Source organism: Anoplopoma fimbria, chromosome 19 (genome assembly GCF_027596085.1).
Source record: "Anoplopoma fimbria isolate UVic2021 breed Golden Eagle Sablefish chromosome 19, Afim_UVic_2022, whole genome shotgun sequence".
NCBI classification, from domain to species: Eukaryota; Metazoa; Chordata; class Actinopteri; order Perciformes; family Anoplopomatidae; genus Anoplopoma; species Anoplopoma fimbria.
In genome coordinates, this window is record NC_072467.1 from 27,019,838 (window position 1) to 27,046,454 (window position 26,617).

A 26,617-nucleotide genomic window follows, 5' to 3' on the forward strand; every position below is an offset into this window, starting at 1 on the left:
GCCCCTTTCCTTCACAAACAAAATACACAAATGATTTTCTCATCAGTTGTTCCTTCCTTTCTCCATCTGCCAACAGCAGAAACAATCAAAAGTGTGTGACCAGTGTGTAATGATTTTCATGTAAGTCTGTGTCAAGGAGAGAAATCTTGCAGAAGTATCATGAACACAAGTGTTACGCACTAAAATGGGTCCAAAATGTGAAAATGATGACAGGAAAGTAGATTTAAGTTGCTGTAAATAAGGCGAAAAGAAAATGTTAAAAATACTTAAAAAATGTATCCAACAAAAAAGTTTGTTTGTTCTGCATCGTACTTATAAAAACCCAAAAATACAAAGATTAAATAACGATAGGGTGTCTTGCTGAGAAAATCCACATTATGTTCATATGGTGCGTTCAGGGTCTTGGCTGTAGAGGTCGAGCTCCTGGTACAGCAGGAAGCTCTTCAGTCTGGGAGGGAAAACGTCCGAGTTCATGATTTCGGGGTTGTTGAGTCTCTTCAGGGTCAAACGCCTCCTGATATCCAGTCTGCAGAGGTGCCTGAGGGAGCGAGGACTGTCTGGAGAGCAAGGTCCAGAAAAACAAGTTTACTTCATGCATTCATACTGTTATAAAACACAGAACGATAAAGAGGGTAAGAAAATGACAGACTTTGTGCAGATTAGAGACGAGACTAAAAGGCCTACATTGCTGCTGGTGCCCCCTTGAGGCTGCAGTGTTCATTACAGCCACAATGGTAGCATTTTGGACGGGTCAAGTAAATAAATAAATAATTCTGATCTATTCTAAGAGTCTTAGTTTGTCCTGAGGGGGCAATTATAATCATAATCTAAAGGAGTCATCCTCTGGAGAGCATGAAAATGATGAGGACATTTAATGAAAAAAAAAGTGTCACACACAATCCTGACCATTTTTACTACAATTTCCATATTGCCTTATATTATCTTTAATATGTAAAACAAGCCATTCAGAAGAGATATACTTTTGATAAAATGCAACTTTGTTTATGCATGTGTTAAATACTTAAAATGCAACCAAATAAATTAATTTAGGAGGAGTTTACAGGCTATCTCATTCTTTTTATCACCTCTAATTGGTTGAACAAACGAATGCAGGCTAGCCTTTCATATTAGATTACAGTTTAAAAGCAGGCAACAATTATTAGAACAATATGAACATTTAAACTCCCTCATGTGGCTCAGAATTGTTCTGCAGATATGAATAAAATGTATTTGGTGACCATGATATAAGCTCCTGCTTCCCACCTGTGGGTCCCAGACCCAGTCGTTGGGAATAACCAGCAATAAATTCAACCTCCAAGCAACTATTATCAATATTTTTATAATAACAATGTGTTTAATGTCAATGTGAAAGCGGTCTCTGGTTGTGATAAACCTCCAGAGATTCATCAGCTAAATCTGCCAGCTCCTCTGGGATTTCAGGAGCTTTATAGCGGCTTTCAGCTCATTGTTTAGTTCTGGTTCTCAACAGTTCTGGTTCTCCCTCATGAATCATGAATCATGAATCATGAATCAAAACTCACTGAAGATGTCACATATCTCGGGCCACTCTCTCTGTTTCTCCAGGAGCAGTCTGAGTTTGGAGCAGATTTGGATGTGGCCGACGTAGTCCAGCAGAGTCCGGAACACGCTCCCGGACAGATGCATGATGCAGCAGAGGCTCATGAACTCACAGAACTGGAGAGAGGACGTACATTCAGCAGGTTATAGGTGTAGTCTGCGCATGTGCATTGTTTTTACTGTCAAAGGAAAACCTCTGTTAACATATCGTTAACAGCAATGAGCTTAGGGGTAAGAAGCTACTCCTAAAAGATTTTTATTTCTTAACACTAACAAACAGACACTAAGTTATTTGGTGAAGATGATTTAACATGAGTCTGTATTATTTTTAGCTCTGGATAAAGTGAATAAACGTGATGTCTCCAAGGTAATGCTCATCTTAACCCCGCAGTTTTTTACTACTGCTGACATATTAGATCTGTTCTGATAAAGTTCTGCTGGGTGATCATGTTTGTTTCTTCTGCAAAATTTTCATCATCATCGATCATATTTCAGCGTCTCATAACCAGTAAAACGTCCATGGCTTCCGATTTAACAGCATTTTTTTCGCCTTCACCATCTTGGATTACGGCCCTCGCCATGTTGTTTTTTTTGCAACCGATAAACTGAAGTTATATTTGGACTGAGGAGGAGTGGCATAGAGGCACTGTATACGTCTCTTGTAAAGACTTGTCAATCTCAAGGTGGCCCCGCCCTAAAGCATCCCCTGCTTTATGGTCTGTTTGACTCTAAATGGAGCATCATTTACTAAATGAACATCATGCTGTATTGAAGAAGACTTGAAACTAGAGATTGAGACCATAAACTCATGTTTACAATGTTTACTGAGGGAATAAATCAAGAGAGAAGTAGAGTCATTTTCTCATAGACTTCTATACAACCAGAGGAGTCGCCCCCTGGTGGACAGGAGAGAGAATGCAAGTATAAGGAACTTCAACATCTGCTTCAATTATCAGAATATTAGGTAGAATAGTATATCTTCCAACTGTGATGGTAGGTGGATTTCGTTAACATTGGACAGGACCAGGCCAGCTATTTCTACCTGTTTCCTGCGTTTGTGATAAGCTAAGCTAAGCTAACTGGCTGCCAGCTGTAGCCTTTTATTAAACAGATATCAGTGATAATAATCTTTGAATCTAACGTTCCACCAGAAAGCAGATAATATCAAGCTTTAAGGAAAACAGAAGAAACCGAGGTAACAGCAGTCACTCACTGGTATTTTCCCCTCCACCTCATTCGGAGCATCAGAGGCGTCGTCGTGGTGACAGTGAAAGCACCTCTCCACCTTGTAGCCGTTGTTGAGCAGCAGCCTCATCATCACCTCGTCCTTCAGGCAGTACTGCAGCGCCGTGGGAAACACCGTGTCGCTCACCACTGTGAACAAACAGTTCACGTCCGCCTCAGCTGCCAGCAGCAGCTTCACGATCTCGTAGTGCCCCGACCTGACGGCCACCAGGAGGCAGCGCAGCGGGTCCAGGTCTGTCTTGGCCCCGGCCGCCAGAAGGATCTTGGTGCATTCCACGTCCCCGTTGGAGACGGCGAAGTACAAGGCGCTCCTCCTCATGTCCCGGTAGTTTTCAGAGTTTCTGGTGTTCATGCGATAGTTGACGTCGAAGCCGCAGGCCAACAGGAGCTTCAGGCAGCCGCTCTGGCCTCCCTCTGCCGCCGAGTGGACCGGGCTCTGACCCGCCTCTTTGATGGCCTTCTTGGTGGACAAAGGTATCAGCATCTTCAAGACACTGTGGGAAAAGAAAACATTGGTTCAATCATTTCACGCTTCAATAAGTCCCGCCCCTCGAAAGCAGACTGGCTGATCATAGCGTAGCATCGTCAGACCAGGGTAGGAAAACTATCCTTCTCTGCTCCACAGATTCTCATCAATGGTTTTAGATGATCTTCATGTTCAGTCCGGTTTAGTGGATTAGGAGCTTGTGGTGGTTAAACGTTGTGTAACAGTAATACTCGTTACCCGGAGAGGTTGGAGGACGATATACATTTCTACCTAAAAACAAGGCGGCAACCTCCGGTTCTGAGAAGTAAGGCCAATGTTGAAGTGCCTTAAAGCTGTATTCTCTCTAGTGTCCATCAGGGGGCGACTCCTCTGGTTGTATAGAAGTCTATGAGAAAATGACTCTACTTCTCTCTTGATTTATTCCCTCAGTAAACATTGTAAACATGAGTTTATGGTCTCAATCTCTAGTTTCAAGTCTTCTTCAATACAGCATGATGTTCATTTAGTAAATGATGCTCCATTTAGAGTCAAACAGACCATAAAGCAGGGGATTCTTTAGGGTGGCTTATTGTGATTGACAGGTTGCTACCGCCACTAGATCCGTATACGGCATCTCTACTTCCCTCTTCCGCATTCCAACTATAATAACTTCTGTTCATTGGTTGCGATAAAAACAACATGATGACAGCCGTAGTCCCAGATGGTGCCGAACTAACGGCTTCATTACGGCAGTCCACAAATCAATGGGTGATGTCATGATGACTAAGTGCATTAGCTGTTTGTGACTATGTACTTTTATTAACACTTCTGATGGACTATAAACTGGTTTTGCAGACAGTCATCAGATGAATGCATGCCTCACGTGCTCACTCATAGTGTCCGGCGTACGCCGCCTTGTGGATGGGCAGGTGTCCGGTGGCGCTGGGCAGGTTGGGGTCGGCTCCATTGTCCAGAAGCAGCTGGATGCAGGCGGTGTTTCCTGATCCGGCCGCGTCCAGCAGGACACTTTCTCCATTACAGGCCTGGGAGTTCACTCTGCTACCTGAGCAGGAGGAGAGAGACACAACAAGAGAAGGATTGGACCTTTGCACCAAGACACCTGGTATCATATATTCTCACCAGTCTCTTAACCCGCTCTCTCATCTTCAGACTGACCAAAGTTCAGCAGAATCTCAGCGACGTGGAAGTGCCCGAGCTCTGCAGCCACGGCGAGCGGCGTCACCCCCGACATGTCCCTCTGGTTGACCCGCCCGCCGTTCCTCAGGAGCAGCATCAGGACGTCCACGTCGCCGACCTTGGCCGCCTCGTGCATCGCCGTCCTCTTCTTCTGGCAGACCTGATCCACCCAGGCGTTGTGAGCCAGCAGCATGGACGTCATCTCATAAGAGCCGGCCTTCGCCGCTGCAAGGTGAGGAAAAAGGTGCAATAAGTGTCTATTATCTCATCATTTTAATGTAAGGATAGTTTTATAATATACATTTAATTCATCATGAATAGGTCAATCTGGTGAATTAAGATTAAAGACTCATAACTTGGTGAAATAGAACCAATATAACCTGTAAGGGCAGATATTACTGAGGTAAAGGTTCTGTGAGGCTGTACGCAAAATGACAGTGCTAACATACTGATGTTCAGCAGGCATAACGTAACCATATTTTTGAGGAAAAGTCAAGGGTTAGCAGATTAGCATTCCAACATTTATAGTTGTTTGTTGCCAATGATTGGATAGCAACCTTTTCCCCAAAAGGACGTGCACGTGCAAAGTCTCCAGTCGCAAGATAGATTTTCTAAATCTTGAAAACTAGTGTTGAAACCAGACAGCAACCTCAGGTTCTGCCAAATGCCAAGCATCTTAAAACCTGCATTCTCTCTCCTGTCCACCAGGGGGCGACTCCTCTGGTTGTATAGAAGTCTATGAGAAAATGACTCTACTTCTCTCTTGATTTATTCCCTCAGTAAACATTGTAAACATGAGTTTATGGTCTCAATCTCTAGTTTCAAGTCTTCTTCAATGCAGCATGATGTTCATTTAATAACTAATACGTCATTTTTAGCTACATGGTGCCAGAAAAAACTGCCTACCCAACCTTTAAACAGAATGTTAAATTCTCTTCTTGTTAAATTTTATTTTTTTGCGGTGCATTCTCTGGGTTTTTCTTCTAAAAGGACTTTGACATTTTGGTCTATTTTGCTTCCTTGACATGTTTCTTCAAGACTAGTGGAAAGAAAATAATCAAAACAACATTTAGGTGTTTATTTTACTACTTTATCCAGTTCTTTCTGTTGATTTCCTCTAAATTCACTTAAAGTTTCTATTTGCATATTTAAACATACAACTTCAGGAACATTGTTATCTAAAAAACAAGCGCAGGATTTCCATTTTATACAGAAACTTTGCTTACTTTCTTTTAAAGCTGCACTTATTTATTTTTTATGTTTACAATGAATCATATGACAATAGGTAATGTAAAAGGTGTTCTTTGTTTGTTTGTTCGTATCTTAGCTCTTAGTTTTTTCTGTCATTTTAAGGCATATTTTTCTGTATTTTACGGCATATTTTGTCTGTATTTTATGGCATATTTTTCTGTATTTTATGGCATATTTGTTCTGCATTTTTCAGGACAAACTTCCCTACTAATTGTTAAGATGTTTGAATGACAAAGAGATATCCCTCCAAGTTTTTATGCATCCATCACTGCCTCTTTGGGCCTTTAGTCTTGTTGACCTCCACCCTCTTTGGCGTTACCCAGCAGCAGCGGCGACTCGTTGCAGCCGTTGGTGTTGTGCGGCGAGGCGCCGTGCTCCAGCAGGCTCTTCACGTTCTGTGCCAGTCCGGCTTTCACAGCCAGCGTCAGCGGCGTCTCACCTCCGGCGGCCGTCCTCTCCTCCAGGCTGAGCCCCTGAGCCGCCACTGACACAAAACACAAAACACAAAACACGAGAACATTCCTGGAGGTCAGCTGTGGTCGACCTGGCAGGTTGACCTCCAGGCTCACAGGTTTGTTTTCAGAGATGACTGGTGGTCATCAGCTGGCAGTCAGCTTTATTTCTCAGTGAGGTATTCTGTGGATTAATGTTATTTCAGGCAGCCGTTATTCCCATGATGCCACCAGTCCTGTATTGGACCTGATGTGACCTGAGGCTTCCCTTGTCATCTTTTTGTTATTTATTGGTGTCGAATCCAGCGGTTTAAAGGTGGGCGGAGGATGCATTTTTGTCTGTTGCATCTGACCAAAACATAAACTTTCAGGGGATTAAAACTAATCTGTGTGCTAATATTTGACTTTGTGAAAAAATTTCCATTTCCCAGGTTTTAAGCCTCTTTTAGCTCCTTTGTTTTGGTTTTACAGCACATTTACTGTTTGGTTCAACCTCATTGGTTCCAGACAGCTATTTTAGTATTCTTGTTCTGCTGCTTTAAAGTCCGGCTAAAGTAAAAATGTAGCTTTAAAGCGCTGAAATACACTTAAATTATATATACTTAGTACACTTCCACATTCACATCATTAATGTACTAAAAGTGCAATTTCTGATGTACTAAAGGATACTCATTATATATCAATATTGCTGCTTAAGATATACTGAAAACATGTAAGTGTACTTGACTGTACTATTTTGATTTTAAAATATTAAGCTTGAACATAATTAAGTACATCTCTTCTTTCACTAACTTTCTTTTTAGACATGTACTTTTTTACTCAAAGTATATTTAAATACACTTTCCAGATTATCACCTAACTATAAATACACAAAATCAAATGTATTTCTATTGTAGTCAAAATGTGGAATAAATACATTTATATAAATATAATTGATTAGAAACTGGAATGACTTTCAGATTCACATTCAATATAATTTAAAAACACAGTTAGAAAAAGGGTTTTTAAAAATAACTGACGAGTATAAGGAATTGTGTCTTAGTGTATCTAACACTAAATATTTACTGTTAGTACAGAATGTATAGAATTAATCATGAGTATACTAAGTACACTTAAATTAAGTCTACCTCAATGTACAATTTTAAAACTGTAATATATTTACTTTAATGTACTTTTTAAACCTGAAATATGTTTACTTCATTGTACTTTTATCAAAAGCTCTTAACTGATAAAACAATTAAAACATTGTTGCTATGAATTTACCTTTTGTTTTGCTTTTCCGATAGTCCGTCACAAAGTCATACCTTTATATTTATATTTCTATCATATTTTTTAATAACAAAAGAAATGTTCTTACATCTCAAGACGGTCTGCAGAACCTCCAGGACCGGCTGGGACGCGGCCCGATGGAGGGGAAGCCAGCCACGACTGTCCGACTCCCTGAAGGCGAAGGTGTGCCTCAGCATCCCCCTGAGCATCAGGACCTCACCTGGTCACCGTGGCAACGAGATAAAAACATCCAGGGGGTTTTCAGAGAAAGTCAAAACAATGAGGAACATTCAGGACTCACTAGAGCTGGGAAAATGTTTTTTTTACTTTTTCCCCCTTTTCTGCGAATCAACAGTTTCTGCTCCTCCTCCTCCTCCTCCTCCTCCTCCTCCTCCCATTTCTGTATCTTTTTTATTTATGGGATGTATATTTATCACCAGCAAACAGACCAAAATACAGTATTTCCTGTCCAACCCACCTTGCTCAATGGCTGCCAGGACTCTCAAATTTTCATCCGTCGCTGCTTCTAAACTAACAGTCAGGAGCAGAAGAAGCACAGGGCAGTCAGCTGGGTTTGATCACATTGACACGTTTTTTTATATTATTTAGAGAAAGGGATAGAGTTTGGATGTGGCTTCCATACCTTGCTGCAGATTTCAGAAAGGCATCTTGACAGGAGTCATGGATACTGAGCTGGATGATGTAGTCACTGAGCTCCTCTTCACCATATTCTTCATAAGTGTTCATCACTCTGCAGGGAGGAGACACACGATAAACACGGATTCATAAACAACATTTCAAGTTGTGGTTTTGAATTTCTGAGCACATTAACTACGAATCTATTATTTTTAAAGCTACTGCAAGAAACTGTTATTGCGTGCTGATTTTGGCGGTCCCTGTGGACAAAAGTGGTAGTGTTTCAGAGTCCCTTTAGAAAACATCTCATTTTACTGCAGCAGGGTCTGACAGTCTGCCCCGCTCAGTCCTGGTTGTCTCCTTTCCCTCAAGCGGGTCCAGCAATACGGCCTGGGTCTCGTTTATCCTTTAAGGTCATATGTTCATTTGAGACAGTTTCATAACCAGTTAAAAGTTCCTCACAGTAACTTAAAAGTACATTCATTTATATTTCTGTCCACTTGGGGGCGGCAGAACAAGCTGAAAACAAAACATCTGACATATTACGGCCTCATAAGTTAGCTGTGGCTAACATGTTAGCAAACTGCTGCCACAGAGCAACATGATCATCCAGTTGCAAAAGTGTTTGTGTCCACACAGTCACTGTCACTCTCCTTTTAGCTTTATTTTGGTCTCCACCTACTTTGGAGAAAAATACCTTGTTATAAGCAGCTAATAGTAGCTGCTTTCTCCACCAGCTTGTCTCTAACTGTGTCTGCTGTTTGCTGCCGAACCAGCAAAACTAGGAGCTAAAAGAGAATTAATAAGCATTAGAAATAGTATTATCGTCCCTGGACATTGTTGATTAAACACTTGATGTTCTGCAGCTGTCTAGGTTTGTTGGTTTTCACTTTACTGTCCACAATCTCTGATAAAGCACAATGTATGTTGAATTTCTTTATTTAACGTCTGTTGTCTGAAGTTGAAAATGTTCAAACATGATGATTTTCTGCCATATCAATTTAGATTTTTTATTTCCTGCATTTCTCAGACAGATTTTCTCGATCTGCATGCAGTTGGAATAACAGACAAACCAACGAATAATTGCCTTAAAATAGGACTGTGGAGTTGAATCAACACACCATTTGGAACAGTTTCAAGAAAGAAAAAAATGTAAAGGTTAATTTTAGTTCTGCAATTTTCCTCCCCTGATCGTTTGGCGGGAGCTTTCATGGAAATTGTTTCTAATAATAGAGAGAATCTAGGTGGTGTTAATGTGATACACTTCCTATTAAATCATTCAAATAATTTCTAGTTCACCGGAGGGGGCTTTCACTCAGAGCACAGCAGGTCAGCTGAGCAGGCAAATATGTGAAACGTGTCCATAGGCAAGAAAACAAGTCAACATATATGAAGAATTTAGTGTCAGATTAGTGAAGAATAGATGTTTTCTTCATTTTGTTTCCAATAATTAGAACCAAATTACAACGTTCTTTCAAAGAAACTTTTATAGGAAATTATTCTGACATTACAAACTTTTGTAGATTACTTAAGGCGAGACACTTTTAATTTTGAAATTTGGGGCTATTTTGCTTCCATAAAATGTATTTTATCAGACCAATGGAAAGAAAATACCCAAAATACACATGCAGGTGTTTATTTTAATACTTTGTCTATTTATGTTTGTAGATTTCTCCTTAATTCCCCAAAAGTTACCATTAGATAATGCCTCATTATGCATAGTTAAACATAACATTTCAGAAAACTTGTAATACAAAAAACAATAGTCTTAATGTTAGTAATTAACTGGGGAAGTTTCATGGTGATATATATTAGTTATACATTTTTTACCCCATTTACCTGTATTGTCTTCTCTTCCATTCACTTAGAGGAAACATGATTTACCAGCCAATGCAATAAAAAAAACACCACAGTAGACATTTAAACATGTAGCATGCATTGCAGACCTGCAGGTGTTCATGTTATTATGTCCCGCCCCCTTTTGCAGAACATAAAGAATATCAAACAAATGCAAAACAAATTCAACCGACCGTCTCCCGGCAACAGAAATCCTAACTCTGACACAAACATCTGCTTAAAGTCAAATACCTGCAGATGAACCCCAAAGACTCTCACCTGTGAGGTGTGATACTCTGACAGCTCTCGCTCTGCACCAGCAGCACGGACTGCTTTTATATTTAGGTGTGACCCCTCTCTTTCAGGGTACTGGAGAACCATCAGACCGATGATGATGATGATGATGATGATGATGAAGCACAGTCAAGGGGCGCGTGTTCGGGTGCACACCTGGCCTGTTGGTTTTAAATATAGCCAGGGTTATGTATGCTATTGTGTCGAGCTAAGCCTGGGTGCGTTTGGTGGGAGTCCCACATTCTAGACCCCCCTCAACCCCCCGAGGGGCTCAGACTGGAGGGCCAACAACCTCACCAGCTATTGTTTTTTTGTTTTTGTTTTTCTGGAACGCAAAATCAAATCGGGTTTATTTATTTTTTGTTTGTTCAGGAAACACGAGATGATGTGTGTATTGTAAAAACTTCTGCGGGAAAAGCCAAACCGCCAGGCGACAGTGGAGCTCTGCAGCTTAACTTTATGGAGGAAACTGTTGTGTCGTTTTTTTTCTGGTTTTGTTTTTCTTGTTGAGTGCGACTCTGGTTTTATTGACTTTTAATGACTTTCATCAGCTTGATTTAAGTTGTTTTCTCTGCTTTCCGCTAATCGTTTTACGTCTGTTTTAACACTTTTTTGTCTAGATGTACATAAGTTTTATGTAATGAGGAAAATCTCGCTAAAATGACAGATCTTCAATTTTTTTCTAATTCAAAAGTAATATTATATTATAGACTTGTAAAGAAAGTGCAAATAACAGAACAAAAAAGGTAAAAAGCAGCACTTAAAAAGCAGCTATAATTAAAAGGAACTAACTGGTAAATAAATGCATTAGAGTGAAACATACAGTTTTTGCAATATTGATAGAAGTACTCATATTTTACTCAGTAAAAGTAGCAATACTACAGTGTAAAGAATACCCTGTTCTGCATTAAAAACCACAAGAGTACCAAAAAGTAAAAGGGCTAATTAAGAATGACCCATTATGTTACTGGATTATAATTATTGATGCATTTATTTGATCACTTTTACATTCACATCACTTAAATGTTGCGGCTAATAAAAGTGCTGTACTTTATATTTTTGGTAACTTAATGTATAATCATATATTATCATTTATTTATATATTTTTTCTAATATATTTGCAATATGCAAAGTAACATCAATCTTAAGCTTTAAAATAAACGCAGTGGAGTAAAAAGTATAAAGTACTATTCAATAGAAAATACTCAAGTAAGGTATCTTAAAACAATACCTAAGTCCTACTTGAGTAAATGTACACTGTAATTAAAATCCATGTACTTTAACTTAAAAGTTAAATAGTTGCATCAAAGTTTCAAGTAAAGTCATATTGGATTTAATTTCAATAGTTCCAACTCATTGTTTTTGAGTTGACTTTAGCTTTTGTTCGCTCACTGTGAGTTGACTTGTCTGTATAATACTTGATTCCACTTAGTTGAGAATATAAAACTTATTATCATGCATTCTGTTCCCAGTTTGTTGATTTCTACTCACATATTTTATTTAAAAAGGAAGCTTTGACCTTACTTTCCTGTGTTGTTTTAACTTACAAATTAAAACAACCTTTTCTTGAGGCAAAAAATCTCATTAATCATTGATCATAAATGAACAGTGGTGAGTAACTATAATTACCTTCCACCCACTGGTCATGCTGCATCACATACTATATGATATTATGTCATATTGAATCAGGTTTTCCTGTATCTCATCATGTTGTTCTGTACATTTAGTGTTGCAGCACATTCCTTCCTGTGATCCTGGATCTAAATACTGTCTGGATCTATTAGCTGGTCAGGTATCATGTGTGAAACGGTGTGATGAGTGCTAACAGGACAACAAGACCTGTTACCACCCCCATCCCGTTATGTGGGACAGGTTAACACCAGGTCCTCGGGGCTCCGCCGCTGCAGGCCCTGTGATCTACGGGGAGCCAGCTGATGTCCAGCTGCAGATTAGTGGAGCTTTACAGGGGCCAGAGTGTCGCCTCCTGTGGCTCACGGACTGAAATAGTGGTGGTGCAGCTCAACATAAAGCTCCCATACTGTCACTGTACAGATAGAGAGGGAGCCTGTAAAAAAAACAACCACTAAAATAAGACTGGTTCTCATCCAAACAGTGACACAACCTGCTTTTAAGGATTTAATCTGACCAAACTTCAACAGTGCATGTGTTTAACTACTTTTTTATACAACTAGTAATAGTATTTCTTCTGCAGGGGTCATTTAAAGGAATAGTTCAACTTTTTGCACTATGTACAGTACCAGTCAAAAGTTTAGACACACCTTCTCATTCAATGGCTTTTCTTTATTTTATTTTATTTTTTTATTTATTTTTTTACATTGTAGATTAATATTGAAGACATCTAAACTATGAAGGAACACATATGGAATTATGTGGTAAACAAACAAATGCTCAACAAACCAGAATATGTTTTATATTTTAGATTCTTCAAAGTAGTTGAATGAGAAGGTGTGTCCAAACTTTTGACTGGTACTGTATGTTTTATTTATTTATTTTATATTTATTTATTTTATTATTCTTTTATTTCTTTTATTATTCTTTTATTTTATTTACACAGTATGTGGAGATGAATGAATAAAAACACAACTTGGCAGCAGTGATATTTCAGAGCTTTTACTTTGAAGGGGCCAAGCATGTCATGTTAAAGTTCCTATTGGTTGGTAATTTAAAAACTACAAATAAACAAAATTAATCACATTAAAAAACATGTCTGCCATCCTCCTTCTTAATATCAAAAAACGTAAAAGGAAAAATAAATAAATGAACAATATGCCAAGTCTTGAGCGGAGAGGGTTCGTTTGTGGTTGATATGGCGACGTGTAAACTCTGGCGTTGCATGGGAACAGAGCCAACACCAGAAGCGTGGCTCATTCACAGCTCTCAATGTCGGAGCAGAGAGGAGGACAGGAGGAGGAGGAGGAGGTGAGAGGAGGACAGGAGGAGGAGGAGGAGGAGGTGAGAGGAGGAGAGGAGGAAGAGGAGACGAACCTACAACCAGGTGGAGGTCCTGGAGAGCATCCGCCAGAGGACGACAGAGAGCCGGGGAGTGGTGGAGAGGAGGTGCAGGATGACACAGGTGAGTCCACTTTGTCCACAGGTGAGTCCACTTTGACCACAGGTGAGTCCACTTTGTCCACAGGTGAGTCCACTTTGACCACAGGTGAGTCCACTTTGACCACAGGTGAGTCCACTTTGACCACAGGTGACAGGTGAGTCCACTTTGACCACAGGTGAGTCCACTTTGACCACAGGTGAGTCCATTTTGACCACAGGTGAGTCCACTTTGACCACAGGTGACAGGTGAGTCCACTTTGACCACAGGTGAGTCCATTTTGTCCACAGGTGAGTCCACTTTGACCACAGGTGACAGGTGAGTCCACTTTGTCCACAGGTGAGTCCACTTTGACCACAGGTGACAGGTGAGTCCACTTTGACCACAGGTGAGTCCACTTTGACCACAGGTGAGTCCCCTTTGACCACAGGTGAGTCCCCTTTGACCACAGGTGACAGGTGAGTCCACTTTGTCCACAGGTGAGTCCATTTTGACCACAGGTGACAGGTGAGTCCACTTTGACCACAGGTGAGTCCACTTTGACCACAGGTGAGTCCACTTTGACCACAGGTGACAGGTGAGTCCACTTTGACCACAGGTGAGTTCATTTTGACCACAGGTGAGTCCCCTTTGACCACAGGTGACAGGTGAGTCCACTTTGACTACAGGTGAGTCCATTTTGACCACAGGTGACAGGTGAGTCCACTTTGACTACAGGTGAGTCCACTTTGTCCAAGGTGAGTCCACTTTGTCCACAGGTTAGTCCACTTTGTTTTATCCAGACTGACTGGAGTCTGAGGTCCTTGAAATTGTTTTAAATGACCCTACAAATACTCACTTTTTAATATTGAAATGTTCCAATTGTCAAAAAAAACAACAGATATAATGTCTCGTTCAAAATGTAATAAATAAAAAAACTAGGAGAAAATGAAATGTGCAGAAAAAAACAAAACACCAGTACAATTGCATTTTAATTGTGTGATTCATGTATTTATTGGAATATTAAAATGTAGATGTCTGCTTGACTGTGCAGATGTTCTGGAGGCTCCTGAAGGAACAGAAACTCAGACCGATCAGCTGGATGACACCGAGCAGAGAGATGTTGGAAACTCTACGGAAATAGGTAAGACTCGGTTAACGAGTCTCAGAGTTCAAAACATCTGATATTGCTAAATAAATCAAATAAAATGAATTTGTTGTTATTAAAACGTGATGAAAATATGAATTTCTCTTTCACAAAACAAAAAACACTGGCCCGACTGAAACTACATTATCGGTATCAATACCAATACTCATTCCTTAACATATACTAGAAGCATAAACAAACATTTTTTTACTAAGGTCCCTAAAATAAAGAATTCATTACAAAAGTAGATTGTCATATCTCAAGTCACAAGTAAACCTAGTATGTGGGTGTTGCTTTCACTTGTGGTTTGAAGTATTTCACGTGATAATCTTGACCTTCTGGATTGAACAGATGTGCTGGAGGCCGCAGACGAAGCTGAAACTCAGGCTGATCTGCCCGATGATGCCGAGCAGCTCAGAGAGCCTCAGAGAAGAGAGAACGTTGGAAACTCCACGGCTACAGGTAAGACTCTGATTTACAGATATACGTATATATATATATATATAGGAATATAATATATATTCATGAACTGGACCCTGAATTCTTAAATATCTTGAATCAGCTACATCTCATCACCAAAACTTATTTTTTTTTAGTTGAAAACATTTAGAAGATTAATTTTAACAGATATAATATAAGGTGAACATTGACAGTGATGGAATGTCTCTTTGTCAGAAGTTTCAAGCCTCTTCAGGATGATTTTCATAGAAATAAGAATGCATGCAGGTAAAGAAATCAATCTGAAAAGTGATTGTTAAATCAATAAAATGTATGTTAATTTGAAGTTGACAGAGTTAACCATGCAAAAACAGCCTTATAGTATTTTTAAGTGATTTTGTTCATTGTGTTTTTTAATTTAATTCAAATCTATTTGTCTTTATTAGAATAAATGAATGCAGAACACAGTCAGAATCAATCACACTTTAGTTTATTAATGGTTTGGCTCTTATAAAACAATGTAACACTATATATAATATACAGAACTTGGACAAATATAAACCCAAACAAAGAGCACAGATTCAATAGATTTTCTTTTTAAAAACAAACTACTGTCATTTTTTTATTCTATTTACTATCTTGTATTTCATATGTCTGTTTGTATTGTGTTTGGTATGATGTTTATTTATTAATGTAAAGATGTGTTACTATAACCCAATCAAGGAGAAGCAGCTGTTGCCAAAATAACAACTACCGTAGAAAAATAAAGAAAGAAATTCTGTTTCTTTCCTCCTGATAGCTTATCAGATTTTGTTTCACTACGACTGATCTGTTGTCAGTCTGACACATTTACCAAATCCCCTTTGACAGATCATTCAATTTCCATTTTAATTATAGATATAAGTGTCATAAAACAGGGAGGCACGACAAAAACAAAGCATAACAAACGAATGCAGATCATATTCATGTCTTCTGTGATTGGCAAAAGAAAAAGAAAGTCTGCGGATGAAGTGTTTGAAGTGAAGTACTGAAGATGTGCTGTTTCTAGGTAACCCGACACAGGAGTGAAACAGCATGAGGATCAGTGTCTTGTTGAAGCTCAGCAGTCACAAATAAATGAAATAACCCCCCAATGCAACACATTGTAATGCAGCGGATGCACTCTATCAATATTCATAATGTGGAAAGAGTTCATGCTTTTTTAATGATTAATGAAAAAGGAAAATTAAGATATATTTCAGTTGTAGATGTTAAAAAAGACTTCAGAGGTAAACTCTACGTCCGTGACAGATTGCCTGTGTGTGTGGTTGCAGTGAAGGTGGTGCTGGTTCCAGGAGGTCACGTGATGACGGTGGCCTTCGCCATCGGTCTCAGCATCCAGGAGCTGAAGCGTCACCTCGCCGCCGAGCTCAGGGTTCCCGCCGAGGTGCTGCAGATCTCTCTGGACGGTACGTCGGATTTTTTTCCACCAACAAACGAAAAGCTGCGAAAGCGATGAGTGAAAGGTGGAAAACAACCATCAATCCCAGTCCGATCAGACCCGTCAGAACAAACAAACCACACCCCCTTCACACCTGCCTCCCTGATGGGTCAATTAAAGGTTCTCTGTGGAGTTTAAGACCTCCAGGAACAATATGGAGCAGATGTTTTGAATGGTTTCACACTATTCCACTGATCCACATGTGGTGGTAATGAAGAGGAGAAAAACATGGATGTAAACAAAGCAGGATTTAAAATACTTAAAAATACTGTTCTTTGTGTAATATTTTTACCGGGTTTCTTTTACTTGTTCCTCTCAGAGTGGCAGTTAGCGTACAGCTTGTAAAGCACCTTACAACTTATCTTCTGTGGATTTCTGCATCTAAAATATGTGAAGAACAAAGAGAGTGTTAGAAACTGGAGTTGAAAAAACAAACAATGATGTGGTGAAAAAACTTTTATTTATATATTTTTTTCCTAATTGATTTAGAGAAGTTGGAAAAAATATTGCATGAAAAGACAAAAACTTGACTCAGCATGTAGAGGCTTGAATAAACATGTAAACATTTGAACATGAGTAGTATGCGCTGGTGGAAGAAGATTCCGTATTTAAATTTGTTACCACAGTGTAAAAATACTCTCTCATAAGTACAAGTCCTGCATTGAAAGTGCTTGAAACACTACCACTTTTGTCCACAGGGACCGCCAAAATCAACATCTAAATGAAAGTTCCTTGTAGTAGCTTTAAGTAAAAGTACAAAAATATAAGCATCAAAATATACTTAAAGGACCAAAAGTAAAAGTGTTTTTAATGCAGATTGGCTCAAATCAGAATTATATATATTATATAATTTATTACGATTAAAGATGATTTAATGTCTTGCTGGTAAAAGTGGAGCTAATTTGAATTACTTTATATTCTGTTGGGTAATTTAAACTATACAAATATATCATCATGTATTCGTTGATTTATATTTTGTATTAATAATCTGAAAAGTAAATAAAGTCATTAAAAAATGTAGTTTGGAAAAATGTATTGGAGTAAAAGCAAAATTGTACTTAAGTACAGTATTTGAGTAAATGGTGGTTGTTCTGTTGTTTTCCAGGCCGAGTGGTGGAGGAGCAGCAGAGTCTGATGGAGCTCGGCGTGCGGCCTCACGGCTCCACCCGGATGGAGATGAGCTCCAGCGACCCGACCACCCACCCACTCCGCCCGCTCCGCCCCCCCGAGCAGGACAACATGCCGGACGTCATCACCGTCCGAGTCCAAACAGGTGAGAAACTGTTTGTGTGTCTGCTGGAGGTGGAAGCAGCTGTTCACCGTCACAACGGGATGAACCGACGGTCCGTCAGTTAAAGCTGGTCAGAAATCACCTAATGCAGCTTTAATTCATTCATTAATGAATTAATTCATTAATTAATGTAGAGGTTTAGCTTTCACTTCACCATCTGATCGTAAATTTAAGATTTTCTTTGTGCTTAGTACATATTTAAAAAATAATGTAAGTTGTTATTTCTAATAAGATTTGTGATTTAATATGGAGGCTTGAATGTTCTACTGGAATAATTCTAGATTTAATCAAAATTAAATTATAAACATTGATTGAAATATACAAAATATCTTTAAAAATCAACCTAAAAATGTATGAATTTATGAAAATAAAAATAATAAATAATAAATAATAAATCCATGAATTGAGTTGGCATTTGCAATGATGCATTAATTAATTAATTTAAAAAAAAAGTATATACAGTATATCTGTTAAAATGACCATTATTAATTATTAATTATTAATTCATCCATTCATTATGAGTTGGAATATATATATATTTATTTAAATCTTACTTTAATGTGTGTGAACTTTTAAATGCTAATGTAATTGATCAACTAGTATATTATTTTATTCATTAATTTAATTTAAATAAACATTCTATCATCATCATCCTGGTGTCATTTCAGATTCAATTGCACAAAATGACAAAAAAATTAAAAATGATAAATATATAGATAAAAACGTATGTGATGAATATAAACTTGAACCAAACTCCCAAATTCTTTCCCATCATTTCTTCTCAAGCTTGACAACAGAAACAGTTTTTACTGTGAGTTGACCTTCTCTGACCTCCAGATGAGGGCGTGTTCCAGGAGGTGGTGGTGGAGATCGAGCGCCCCCCCAGCAGAAGGCCTTCCTGGGCGGCTACAGGCAGCGGCTGACGGGGCGGAGTACCACCACGCCTCCGTCCAGACCTTCCCCAAGAGGAGACCCGACAGAGGGGTGGTGGTCTTCAGCCGCGACACACAGGTAAGAAAAACGGAGCTTCATGACAAAGTGTCTGTTTTCAGGAGGGGATACATTTTTTTTTTTTAGACATAATTAAATACAGATTGAAAAGAAAAAGATGATTAAAAGCTCATTAAAACGCATGAAACCACACAGCTGGATGTGTGTGTGTGTGTGTGTGTGTGTGTGTGTGTGTGTGTGTGTGTGTGTGTGTGTGTGTGTGTGTGTGTGTGTGTGTGTGTGTGTGTGTGTGTGTGTGTGTGTGTGTGTGTGCATTTAAAGGTCGCTCATTACTGCAGAACAGCGTTCTCACTCAGGCGTGAGACAGAACATGACTCCGTGTGCAAATTAAACGATCTAATTACAAAAGAAGAAAGCAAATGAGGCGCCCTGAACCAGAAGACAAACAGTCACAGTCACACCTCCGGAGAGCGTTTTGAGTTCTGCATTCATTTATCCATATAAAGGAAAAACATCAATAACATTAAATAAATAAATAACATACAGGGGTTTTGCATTTCTAACCCTGTTAACTTCAAATCAACATATAGGTATTTCACATCACTTTTCAGATAGATTTCATTTCTCCCATGCATTCTTATTTCTATTAAAATCATCATGCAGACACTTCCAGTAGAGAGATATTCCATTAAAATCAACATTCACCCACCTTTATCTCTAACATTTTATCAATTAACATGAATGTCTGGAACTTTTGTTGCAGCCTGAGTACAAATGACTATTTCTTAAAAATTTCATAAAAAAAAAATCAAAAACAATAAAAAGAAACTTTAGGGTCATTTTGGAGGTTTGTTATTGTGTGCTGCTGTTGAATTGTGTTGTGTCACATTGAGAGGGGATTCTAATATTTTTTCAACTGTCTATTTATTCTAGTGAGGCTGGACAAAATAATAGAAACACCTGTCAATCTAACAGCCTCAAAAAAACGACAATAACAGGCGACAGTTAAAGTACTGCTGTGCTGTTGTATTGTTCACCTTCACACTCCTGCACACATCTGCCCTCTGACACACACACACACACACACACACACACACACACACACACACACACACACACACACACACACACACACTCTCTCTAATGGCGGTGGTTGGCTGCTCACAGAAGTAGTAACGAGGCCTCCGTGTGTCCTCGGTGTCGTGAGTTCGGTGGCGACGTGACCTGTCGCCTCCACAGTTACGACTGTTTACACATGGCCTCATTATCACGTCTCCTTTCTCTCTATTTAAAGCACATCACATATCATCTATTGTCGTTTTAGAAATTCTTCTCAATTCTTTGTATTTATTTGGAAATCAGGACACATTTTCTTCCCCTTTTTTCTTTAATAAATTCCACTGAAATATCCCTGAAACTGTAGAAAAACAATGAAAAACAACGACACAAATGGTGAGGGCAACAGCATAGTGACCTTTGACCCTTTGTTACCGTATGGTAGCAAACAGCTGGAGCTGATGACACTTTTCAAAGTTCATTCCTATCTTTATTCCTCAACTCTGAGAGGATTCAAAAGTTTAAAAGGTCAGCAATAATTAAAGGTTTGACAGAGACCTTTGCTCGAGTATCATCAATCTGTGTCACAAGCCGGAGAAAAGTAAAATGTTACTCACCGGCTCATCTGACCTCCGGTGACATCAATTTACAGCCTGAAACCTCAGCCGTCCGGTGTCACTTGGACTATGTCATTAGTTCATGCTATTTGGGGCCTTAAAAAAGCCTTGAAACAGAAACATCAACTTTAGCTCATAACAAACACGGGTTGGATCATAGGAGTCATGTGGACTGAACCCAGTTAAACGGAGCCAGATCCAATTTATTATGGTTCATGGGATCTTAAACAATTACTTTAAGAAGTTAGAAGAAGTTCAGAATCTAAAAAACAGTGCTAAGGTAGCTAAACTGAATCTTTTATAGAATCAAAACCATGATATTTAAGGTTTCTTTTATCTATGCTGGCGCTACAAAAAGGAATAAATTACCTTTTTTACAATTAAGGAAGTGCAGAACGCACAATCCTTTAAGAAAAAAAGGTCAAGCAGAGGCTACTAGAAAGTTTCTCAAAAAAAATGGTCATTTTAAAACGTTAAAATCAGTTATTTTGGTTTTTACATAAAAACATATATACATCTTTATTATTTGTTTCATTTGGCATATGTTTTCTTTGTCTGTGTCTCCGTCTCTGTCAGACAGTAGACCTGAAGTCTCAGGTGCAGCAGTGTTCGGTCGACGTCGCCACCCAGATGACCGCCATCGGCTGCCACGTCTCCTGTATGAACGACAAGCTGGTCGCCCCCGGCAACTACGTCACCGCCGACGAGCATCATGACACGAGGCTGAGAGCCGTGGGTGAACTCTGAGTTTACGTGTGATGATATTACATTATGGCTTTTTATTAATGTATATGCATATATGTGGAATATTTTCCTGATAGAGTGCTGCAGGAATGAGTCCTACAACCCGGAAGTTTCTTCTTTTTTCTAAAAAAAGTAATTTTTCTAAAAGTAATTTTTCTAAGATGTTTCTAAGATTAACAGATTTTTTTAATTATATTTTTCTACAACATAAAATACTTTAAAAACCCCTCTGATTAATTTTGAAGCTTTTACCTGATGGCTAAATGAGACTTCTAAAAGTCATCATGACAAAAACTACTCTGCTTTTATTTTAGCTAACGTGGTGTTGTTCATTTATAGTTTAACGTTAGCTTTCATCTTCATAAAACTTTGTAAACTCTGTACCAATTTTGTTTGAGCTACTTCATTTATAAAATGCTCATTTTTAAACCCTGTAAATTTGAAATATCTTTCTCTGGAAGAAAGTTTTGTACAAATGGACAGATTTGTTTTGCCAGTCTTTCCTACTAATGTAAAAAATGTCAATAAACCAAATTAAATATTCTAATAAAATGAATGCTCTCTCCCGGCGTGTTGAACTTCCTTCCTCCTCTCTTTGTCACCCGCCCAGGTGATCCGTCTGCAGTCGTTCACTCGGCGCTGGCTGGCCCGGCAGGAGGTGGACCGGCTGCGGAGGGACCGGGACCGGCGGCTGGTCTGGCTTGAGCTGCAGGAGAGGAGGAGGAGGGAGGAGAAGGAGGAGCAGCTGAGAGACCGCCGCCACCGCTGGATGAACCCGCAGAGGAGGGAGGACTTCAACCTGCTTTACCACGCTTTGGAGAGTATGTCGAGGCAGTGTGTGTGTGTGTGTGTGTGTGTGTGTGTGTGTGTGTGTGTGTGTGTGTGTGTGTGAGGAGGTCTTAAATCCAACTTGCTCTAACTGTGAGTGTGTTTCCAGAGTGGAGGCGTGAGGAGGAGCAGCGCATCAACTCGTCCCTGAGCGGAGCTGAGAGGAAGGCCGCCCTCTGCTCGCTGCTGGAGCAGGAGACGCAGAACATCGTCGACATCGGGCGCCGTCGCATCGCCGTCCAGGACGACATCTACGAGCAAAGCGTCCGGAGCTTCCTGGACAAGGTCAGAGGTCACCGGTCCACCTCCGCTCTCAACACACACCCGAACCGTTTTTATGTTCGGTTAGATTTCAAGTTTTGAATAACACCTGTGTGGTGGATTGTGGGTAAATATTTAAACTGATAATGTTAAAAATCAAATGTAGTGGTAGTAGTATTGTAATCAGAGAGGGAGGCGGGAGAAGAAGTAGGATGTGTGGTAATATAAGTGGCAGGAGCAGAAGGTGTAGCCTACCACTACCACCACAACTTGTATGAGTACTCTTAGTAGTAGAGGTTGTAGAAATAGTAGCGTATAAGGAGTAGCAGTAGTATTATTGCTATCAGTTGTATCAATACCAGTATAAGTAGCATGAGAGGCAGTAGTAGTAGTAGTAGTAGTAGTAGTAGTAGTAGTAGTAGTAGTAGTAGAATGAGGGGGATGCAAAGTGGGGGTAGTAGTACTGAGGCAGTATTTGTATGAGGAGTAGTAGTAGTTATAGAAGTAGTGGTTGTGGTAGTTGTAGTAGCAGTAGTAGTAGTAGTAGTAGCATGGAGGAGAAGTACTGAGAGTAAAAAAATGTATTAATGTTTTGGAAATAGCAGTAGCAAGAGTAGTTAAGGGGTAGTAGTAGTAGTAGTAGTAATAGTAGTAGTAGTAGTATGTAGTAGTAGTATGCAAAGTGGTAGTAGTAGTAGTAGTAGTAGTAGCCCTGAGGAGTATTTGTTTAAGAGTAGCAGTAATTGATGTTTTTGAAATACCAGTACCAAAAGAAGGAGTAGTTTAGGGGTAGTAGTAGTAGCAGTAGTAGTAGTAGTATTCTGAGGAGGAGAAGTAGAAATTGATTGTTTTTTGTGGTAATAGTATCAGTAGCAGGAGTAGTTGAGGGGTAGTAGTAGTAGTAGTCGTCGTAGTAGTAAAAGGAGGAGGAGGAATAGCAGTAATTGATGTTGTAGTAGTATCAGTAGCAGGGGTAGTTAGTAGTAGTAACAACAGCAGTATTCTTTAGCAGTAGTGTTAGTAGTACCGTCAGCAGTAGTACTAACAGTGCGGTGGTGTGTTTCAGTCTGCGGCTCCTCATCAGTGGCGAACGGCAGACGGTCGGCCTCTCGAGATGGACAGTGAACACACCATCAGAGCCAGAGAGCTCAGAGATCTGTACAACAACATCAGCCGGTCCTCTGACAGCCAGCAGCAGAGACTCCACGTCCTCCTGACCCTCAAACACACCGTCATGGTACCACACACACACACACGCACACACACGCACGCACGCACGCACACACACACACACACACACACACACACACACACACACACACACACTCACACACACACACACACACACAGTCACACACACTGTTGTCTGACAAACAATGTTAAATACGTTTATTTTAGCTTAGTTTAGTTAAGCTTAGTTTAGCTTATTTATCTTAGTTTAGTTTAGCTTAATTGAGCTGAGCTTAGTTTATCTGAGTTTATTTTAGCTTAGTTTTCTGTAATATAAAAAATAAATAAATAATTAGAAAAATTTAAATAATTAATTACTTCTGAAATAGTGACAAACAAATGCAAGGTTATGCCGACCAAAAATATTAATATTATAAATGCAAGGTTATGCCGACCAAAAATATTAATATTATATGAAAATACACACTCAAGGTGTAGGGTCCATGTTTGTTTGAGGACCACATCTCCCCAGAACATCTTACAGCACTTTACTGCACCAGATATGGACCAATCATGACCTTCCTTCAGTTGTGGAGAAACTAAGAAAGCCTTCAAAATAAAAGTCTCTGCGTAGCATACATTGGATTTCGCTGAAATGTCTAATACCCTGTTTGTACGTCACAATACTATATGTGGTATATCTGTTATTGCTGGTAGCATTGTTGTTTTCATCTTCACTGTACAGGAGCATGAGTGTCAGCTGACCCGGGACGTCGTGGATTTGATTGACAGGGAGGTGGACCTGATGACTCGGGGGGTTAAGGCGACCAGCCTGGAGGGGCTGAGGAAGAGGATCTCCACTCTGTTCCTCCAGTACATCAAAACACCGGCGTTTAACCCCGAGGTGGCCAAACTGCTGAAGGTGAGCAAAGATCATAAACGCTGAACATCCCTTCTGCGATACAATGCTCATAAATATCTCCTCATAATCTTAAAAATCCGCCCCCCAAGGTTCCCCAGAATCCCTCTCAGCTGAAGAACGACATGTTCGTCTGCCGTGGCTGTCATCGCTACCTGCAGTCCTCCGACTTCAGCCCGTCCGCCGGCGGCCGTCTGAGCGGTCGTTGCCGCAGCTGCGCCGGACTCGACAACATAGCGAGGTCACGTGACGAGTTCTCCTGCTACAAGAACATCCTGAGGAGGCTGAGAGCCGACGAGCAGCGGCTCAACCAGGAAGCAAAGATTCCCTTCCTGTTGCAGGTGAGACGCTTCGCCTTCATCAGTGATGATCTCAAAGTGCAGGTACGGAAACCATGACGTCCACATGTGTGTGTGTGTGTGTGTGTGTCTCAGGTGGAGGACTTGCGGTACCTGGTGGAGGTGGTCTGGGCGTCCCGCTCGGCCCTCCACGCCAGCAGCGACCTCTACAACCTGGTGTTCGTCCGCTGGGAGCGTCGGACGGACTGGAGCCCCTGGAACTGTGTCCTGCTGTCCAAAGAGGAGACTTCAGCTCACCTGGAGGTGGACGACGTCAACAAGGTGTGTGCATGTAAACACACACACAAATACGCACACACAGTCAGATATACACACACACACAGTCACAGACACACACACACACATTCAGAGTCACATGCTCACAAACACACACACCCACAACACAGTCGCATACACACACACCTTCACTCACTCGCACACAAACACTTACACACAAACACGGTGACATACTCACAATCACACACAAACAAACACACGCACACACATACGTGGCACACACATACACTCACAGACAAACACACACTGACACACACACAGTCAGATATACACACACACACACACACACTTACACAAAAACACGGTGACATACTCACAATCACACACAAACAACTACACACACTCACACATAACTCAGACACAAACACACACAAACACACACTGACACAAACAAACACACACACACACACACACATACATTCACACAAACACACCCATACATAAACACACACACACACACATTCACACACAAACACACACTCACAGTCACACACACACCTATACACACACTGCTATCTGAGAAACAATGCTAGTTTACTTATCTTATCTTAGCTAGTCTTCAGCTCAGTCTTCAGTCTGTTTCTCTGGTCAGACCATAATAGAAGAACATCTGTATTTCAGCCTCCAGCTGTTTCTTAAACTCTCTCCTGTCTGTGTGTTCAGGCGTATGAGGCCACGTTCATCCGCAGGATCGAACACAAACACACTCTGGCTCGGCGCCACTTCAGCCAGATCCCCCTCATGGCCGAGTACCTGGACCCTCGTCCGCCCGCCGCCCTGGGCGACCAGCTTGTCTCCAGGTCCATCGCCATGGCGACAGGCGAACGCACCATCGACACCCCGTCAGCCTCAGCTCGTTGAGAAACCCCCTCCAGGTTTCCTTTCTTTGTTCAACGTTTCCTCCCTCGCTCTTATTGTCTTTCAACTTCCAAAATGTCATTTTGTCTGAAATCTAAAATAAAGTTCACGATGGTTTTACTCCTGGTTTTGATTCGTCAAATTCATTTCTGTTCAGGTGCTTTTATTTTGAAAGGTGGATGTAAGTGACACTTAGAGCCCAGGGTCTTGCTTCCAGAACTTTTTTCTAACTTGCATTGAAACAAATTTTTATGAATTAGTCGACTTCTACTCTAAGTGCTGCTGTAGGAAACTCATGTTAAATTTCAGTATTCTCTTCTCATTTCTCAGTTTGTACATCCTTGATCCCTTTCCTCGCCTCCTCTCCTTAGGTCCTGGTCCCTCCCACCTGAGATATGAGTGCTAAATATTTGTTGTAACTTTGAACAAATCCACACTTAAATCCACGGTTAACGTATTCCCAGGTTTGGCTAAATCCCTCTCCTGCCCCTTCTGGTACATTCGAGAAACCTTAGCCAGGGGTCAAAGGTCACAGATAGAGTTAGCAATTATTTGAAGGTCCTCTGAGGACTTTAAGATAAGTAGTTAAAGTTTACCCGGTCACTGTGCTCAGTTTTTTTTTATCTCTTTTCCTGTGACGTCTAACGAGCGGTACAGCAAAGAAAGAGTTCTTTTTTTTCCAACTTTCTTTTTCATTTTTTCAACAACAAAACACAACAGATCAGGAAATCAACATACACATACGGTCAAATTAAACAACAAATAAATAAAATAAATTTAAATTAAATTAAATAAAAGAATAAACGTGATCCTTTGCTCTGTTACTCCCCCACACTGTATTTTTTTTATTTCAAGACAACAAAACTGAAAAAATCCAGAAATCAACATACACATATGGTCAAATGAAATTTAGAAAATTTGATTTTCTGGGAATGTTATAAACACATTT

General features: G+C 40.1%; 2 protein-coding genes across 2 annotated transcripts; one reads left to right on the forward strand and one right to left on the reverse strand.

Annotated features, from left to right (window-relative positions):
- Positions 1–381: 381 nt before the first annotated feature.
- Positions 382–8,205, reverse strand: LOC129108841 (ankyrin repeat and SOCS box protein 15-like). The gene is made up of 9 exons (XM_054620759.1): positions 8,102–8,205; positions 7,937–7,989; positions 7,547–7,678; positions 6,057–6,221; positions 4,466–4,711; positions 4,181–4,352; positions 2,792–3,317; positions 1,542–1,695; positions 382–557 (listed from the first exon to the last, which is right to left on the reverse strand). Exons 1-9 carry the CDS (start codon positions 8,203–8,205, stop codon positions 382–384), a joined length of 1,728 nt encoding a protein of 575 aa, XP_054476734.1.
- Positions 8,206–13,102: 4,897 nt separating this feature from the next.
- Positions 13,103–25,713, forward strand: iqub (IQ motif and ubiquitin domain containing). The gene is given in 15 exon segments (XM_054620667.1): positions 13,103–13,360; positions 14,772–14,882; positions 16,172–16,306; positions 17,444–17,611; positions 18,467–18,502; positions 18,505–18,555; positions 18,558–18,640; positions 20,830–20,985; positions 21,608–21,818; positions 21,935–22,110; positions 23,153–23,323; positions 24,002–24,178; positions 24,268–24,516; positions 24,610–24,795; positions 25,474–25,713. Coding segments are annotated over 15 exon segments (2,343 nt in total). The 5' UTR covers positions 13,103–13,125; the 3' UTR covers positions 25,672–25,713.
- Positions 25,714–26,617: the final 904 nt, after the last annotated feature.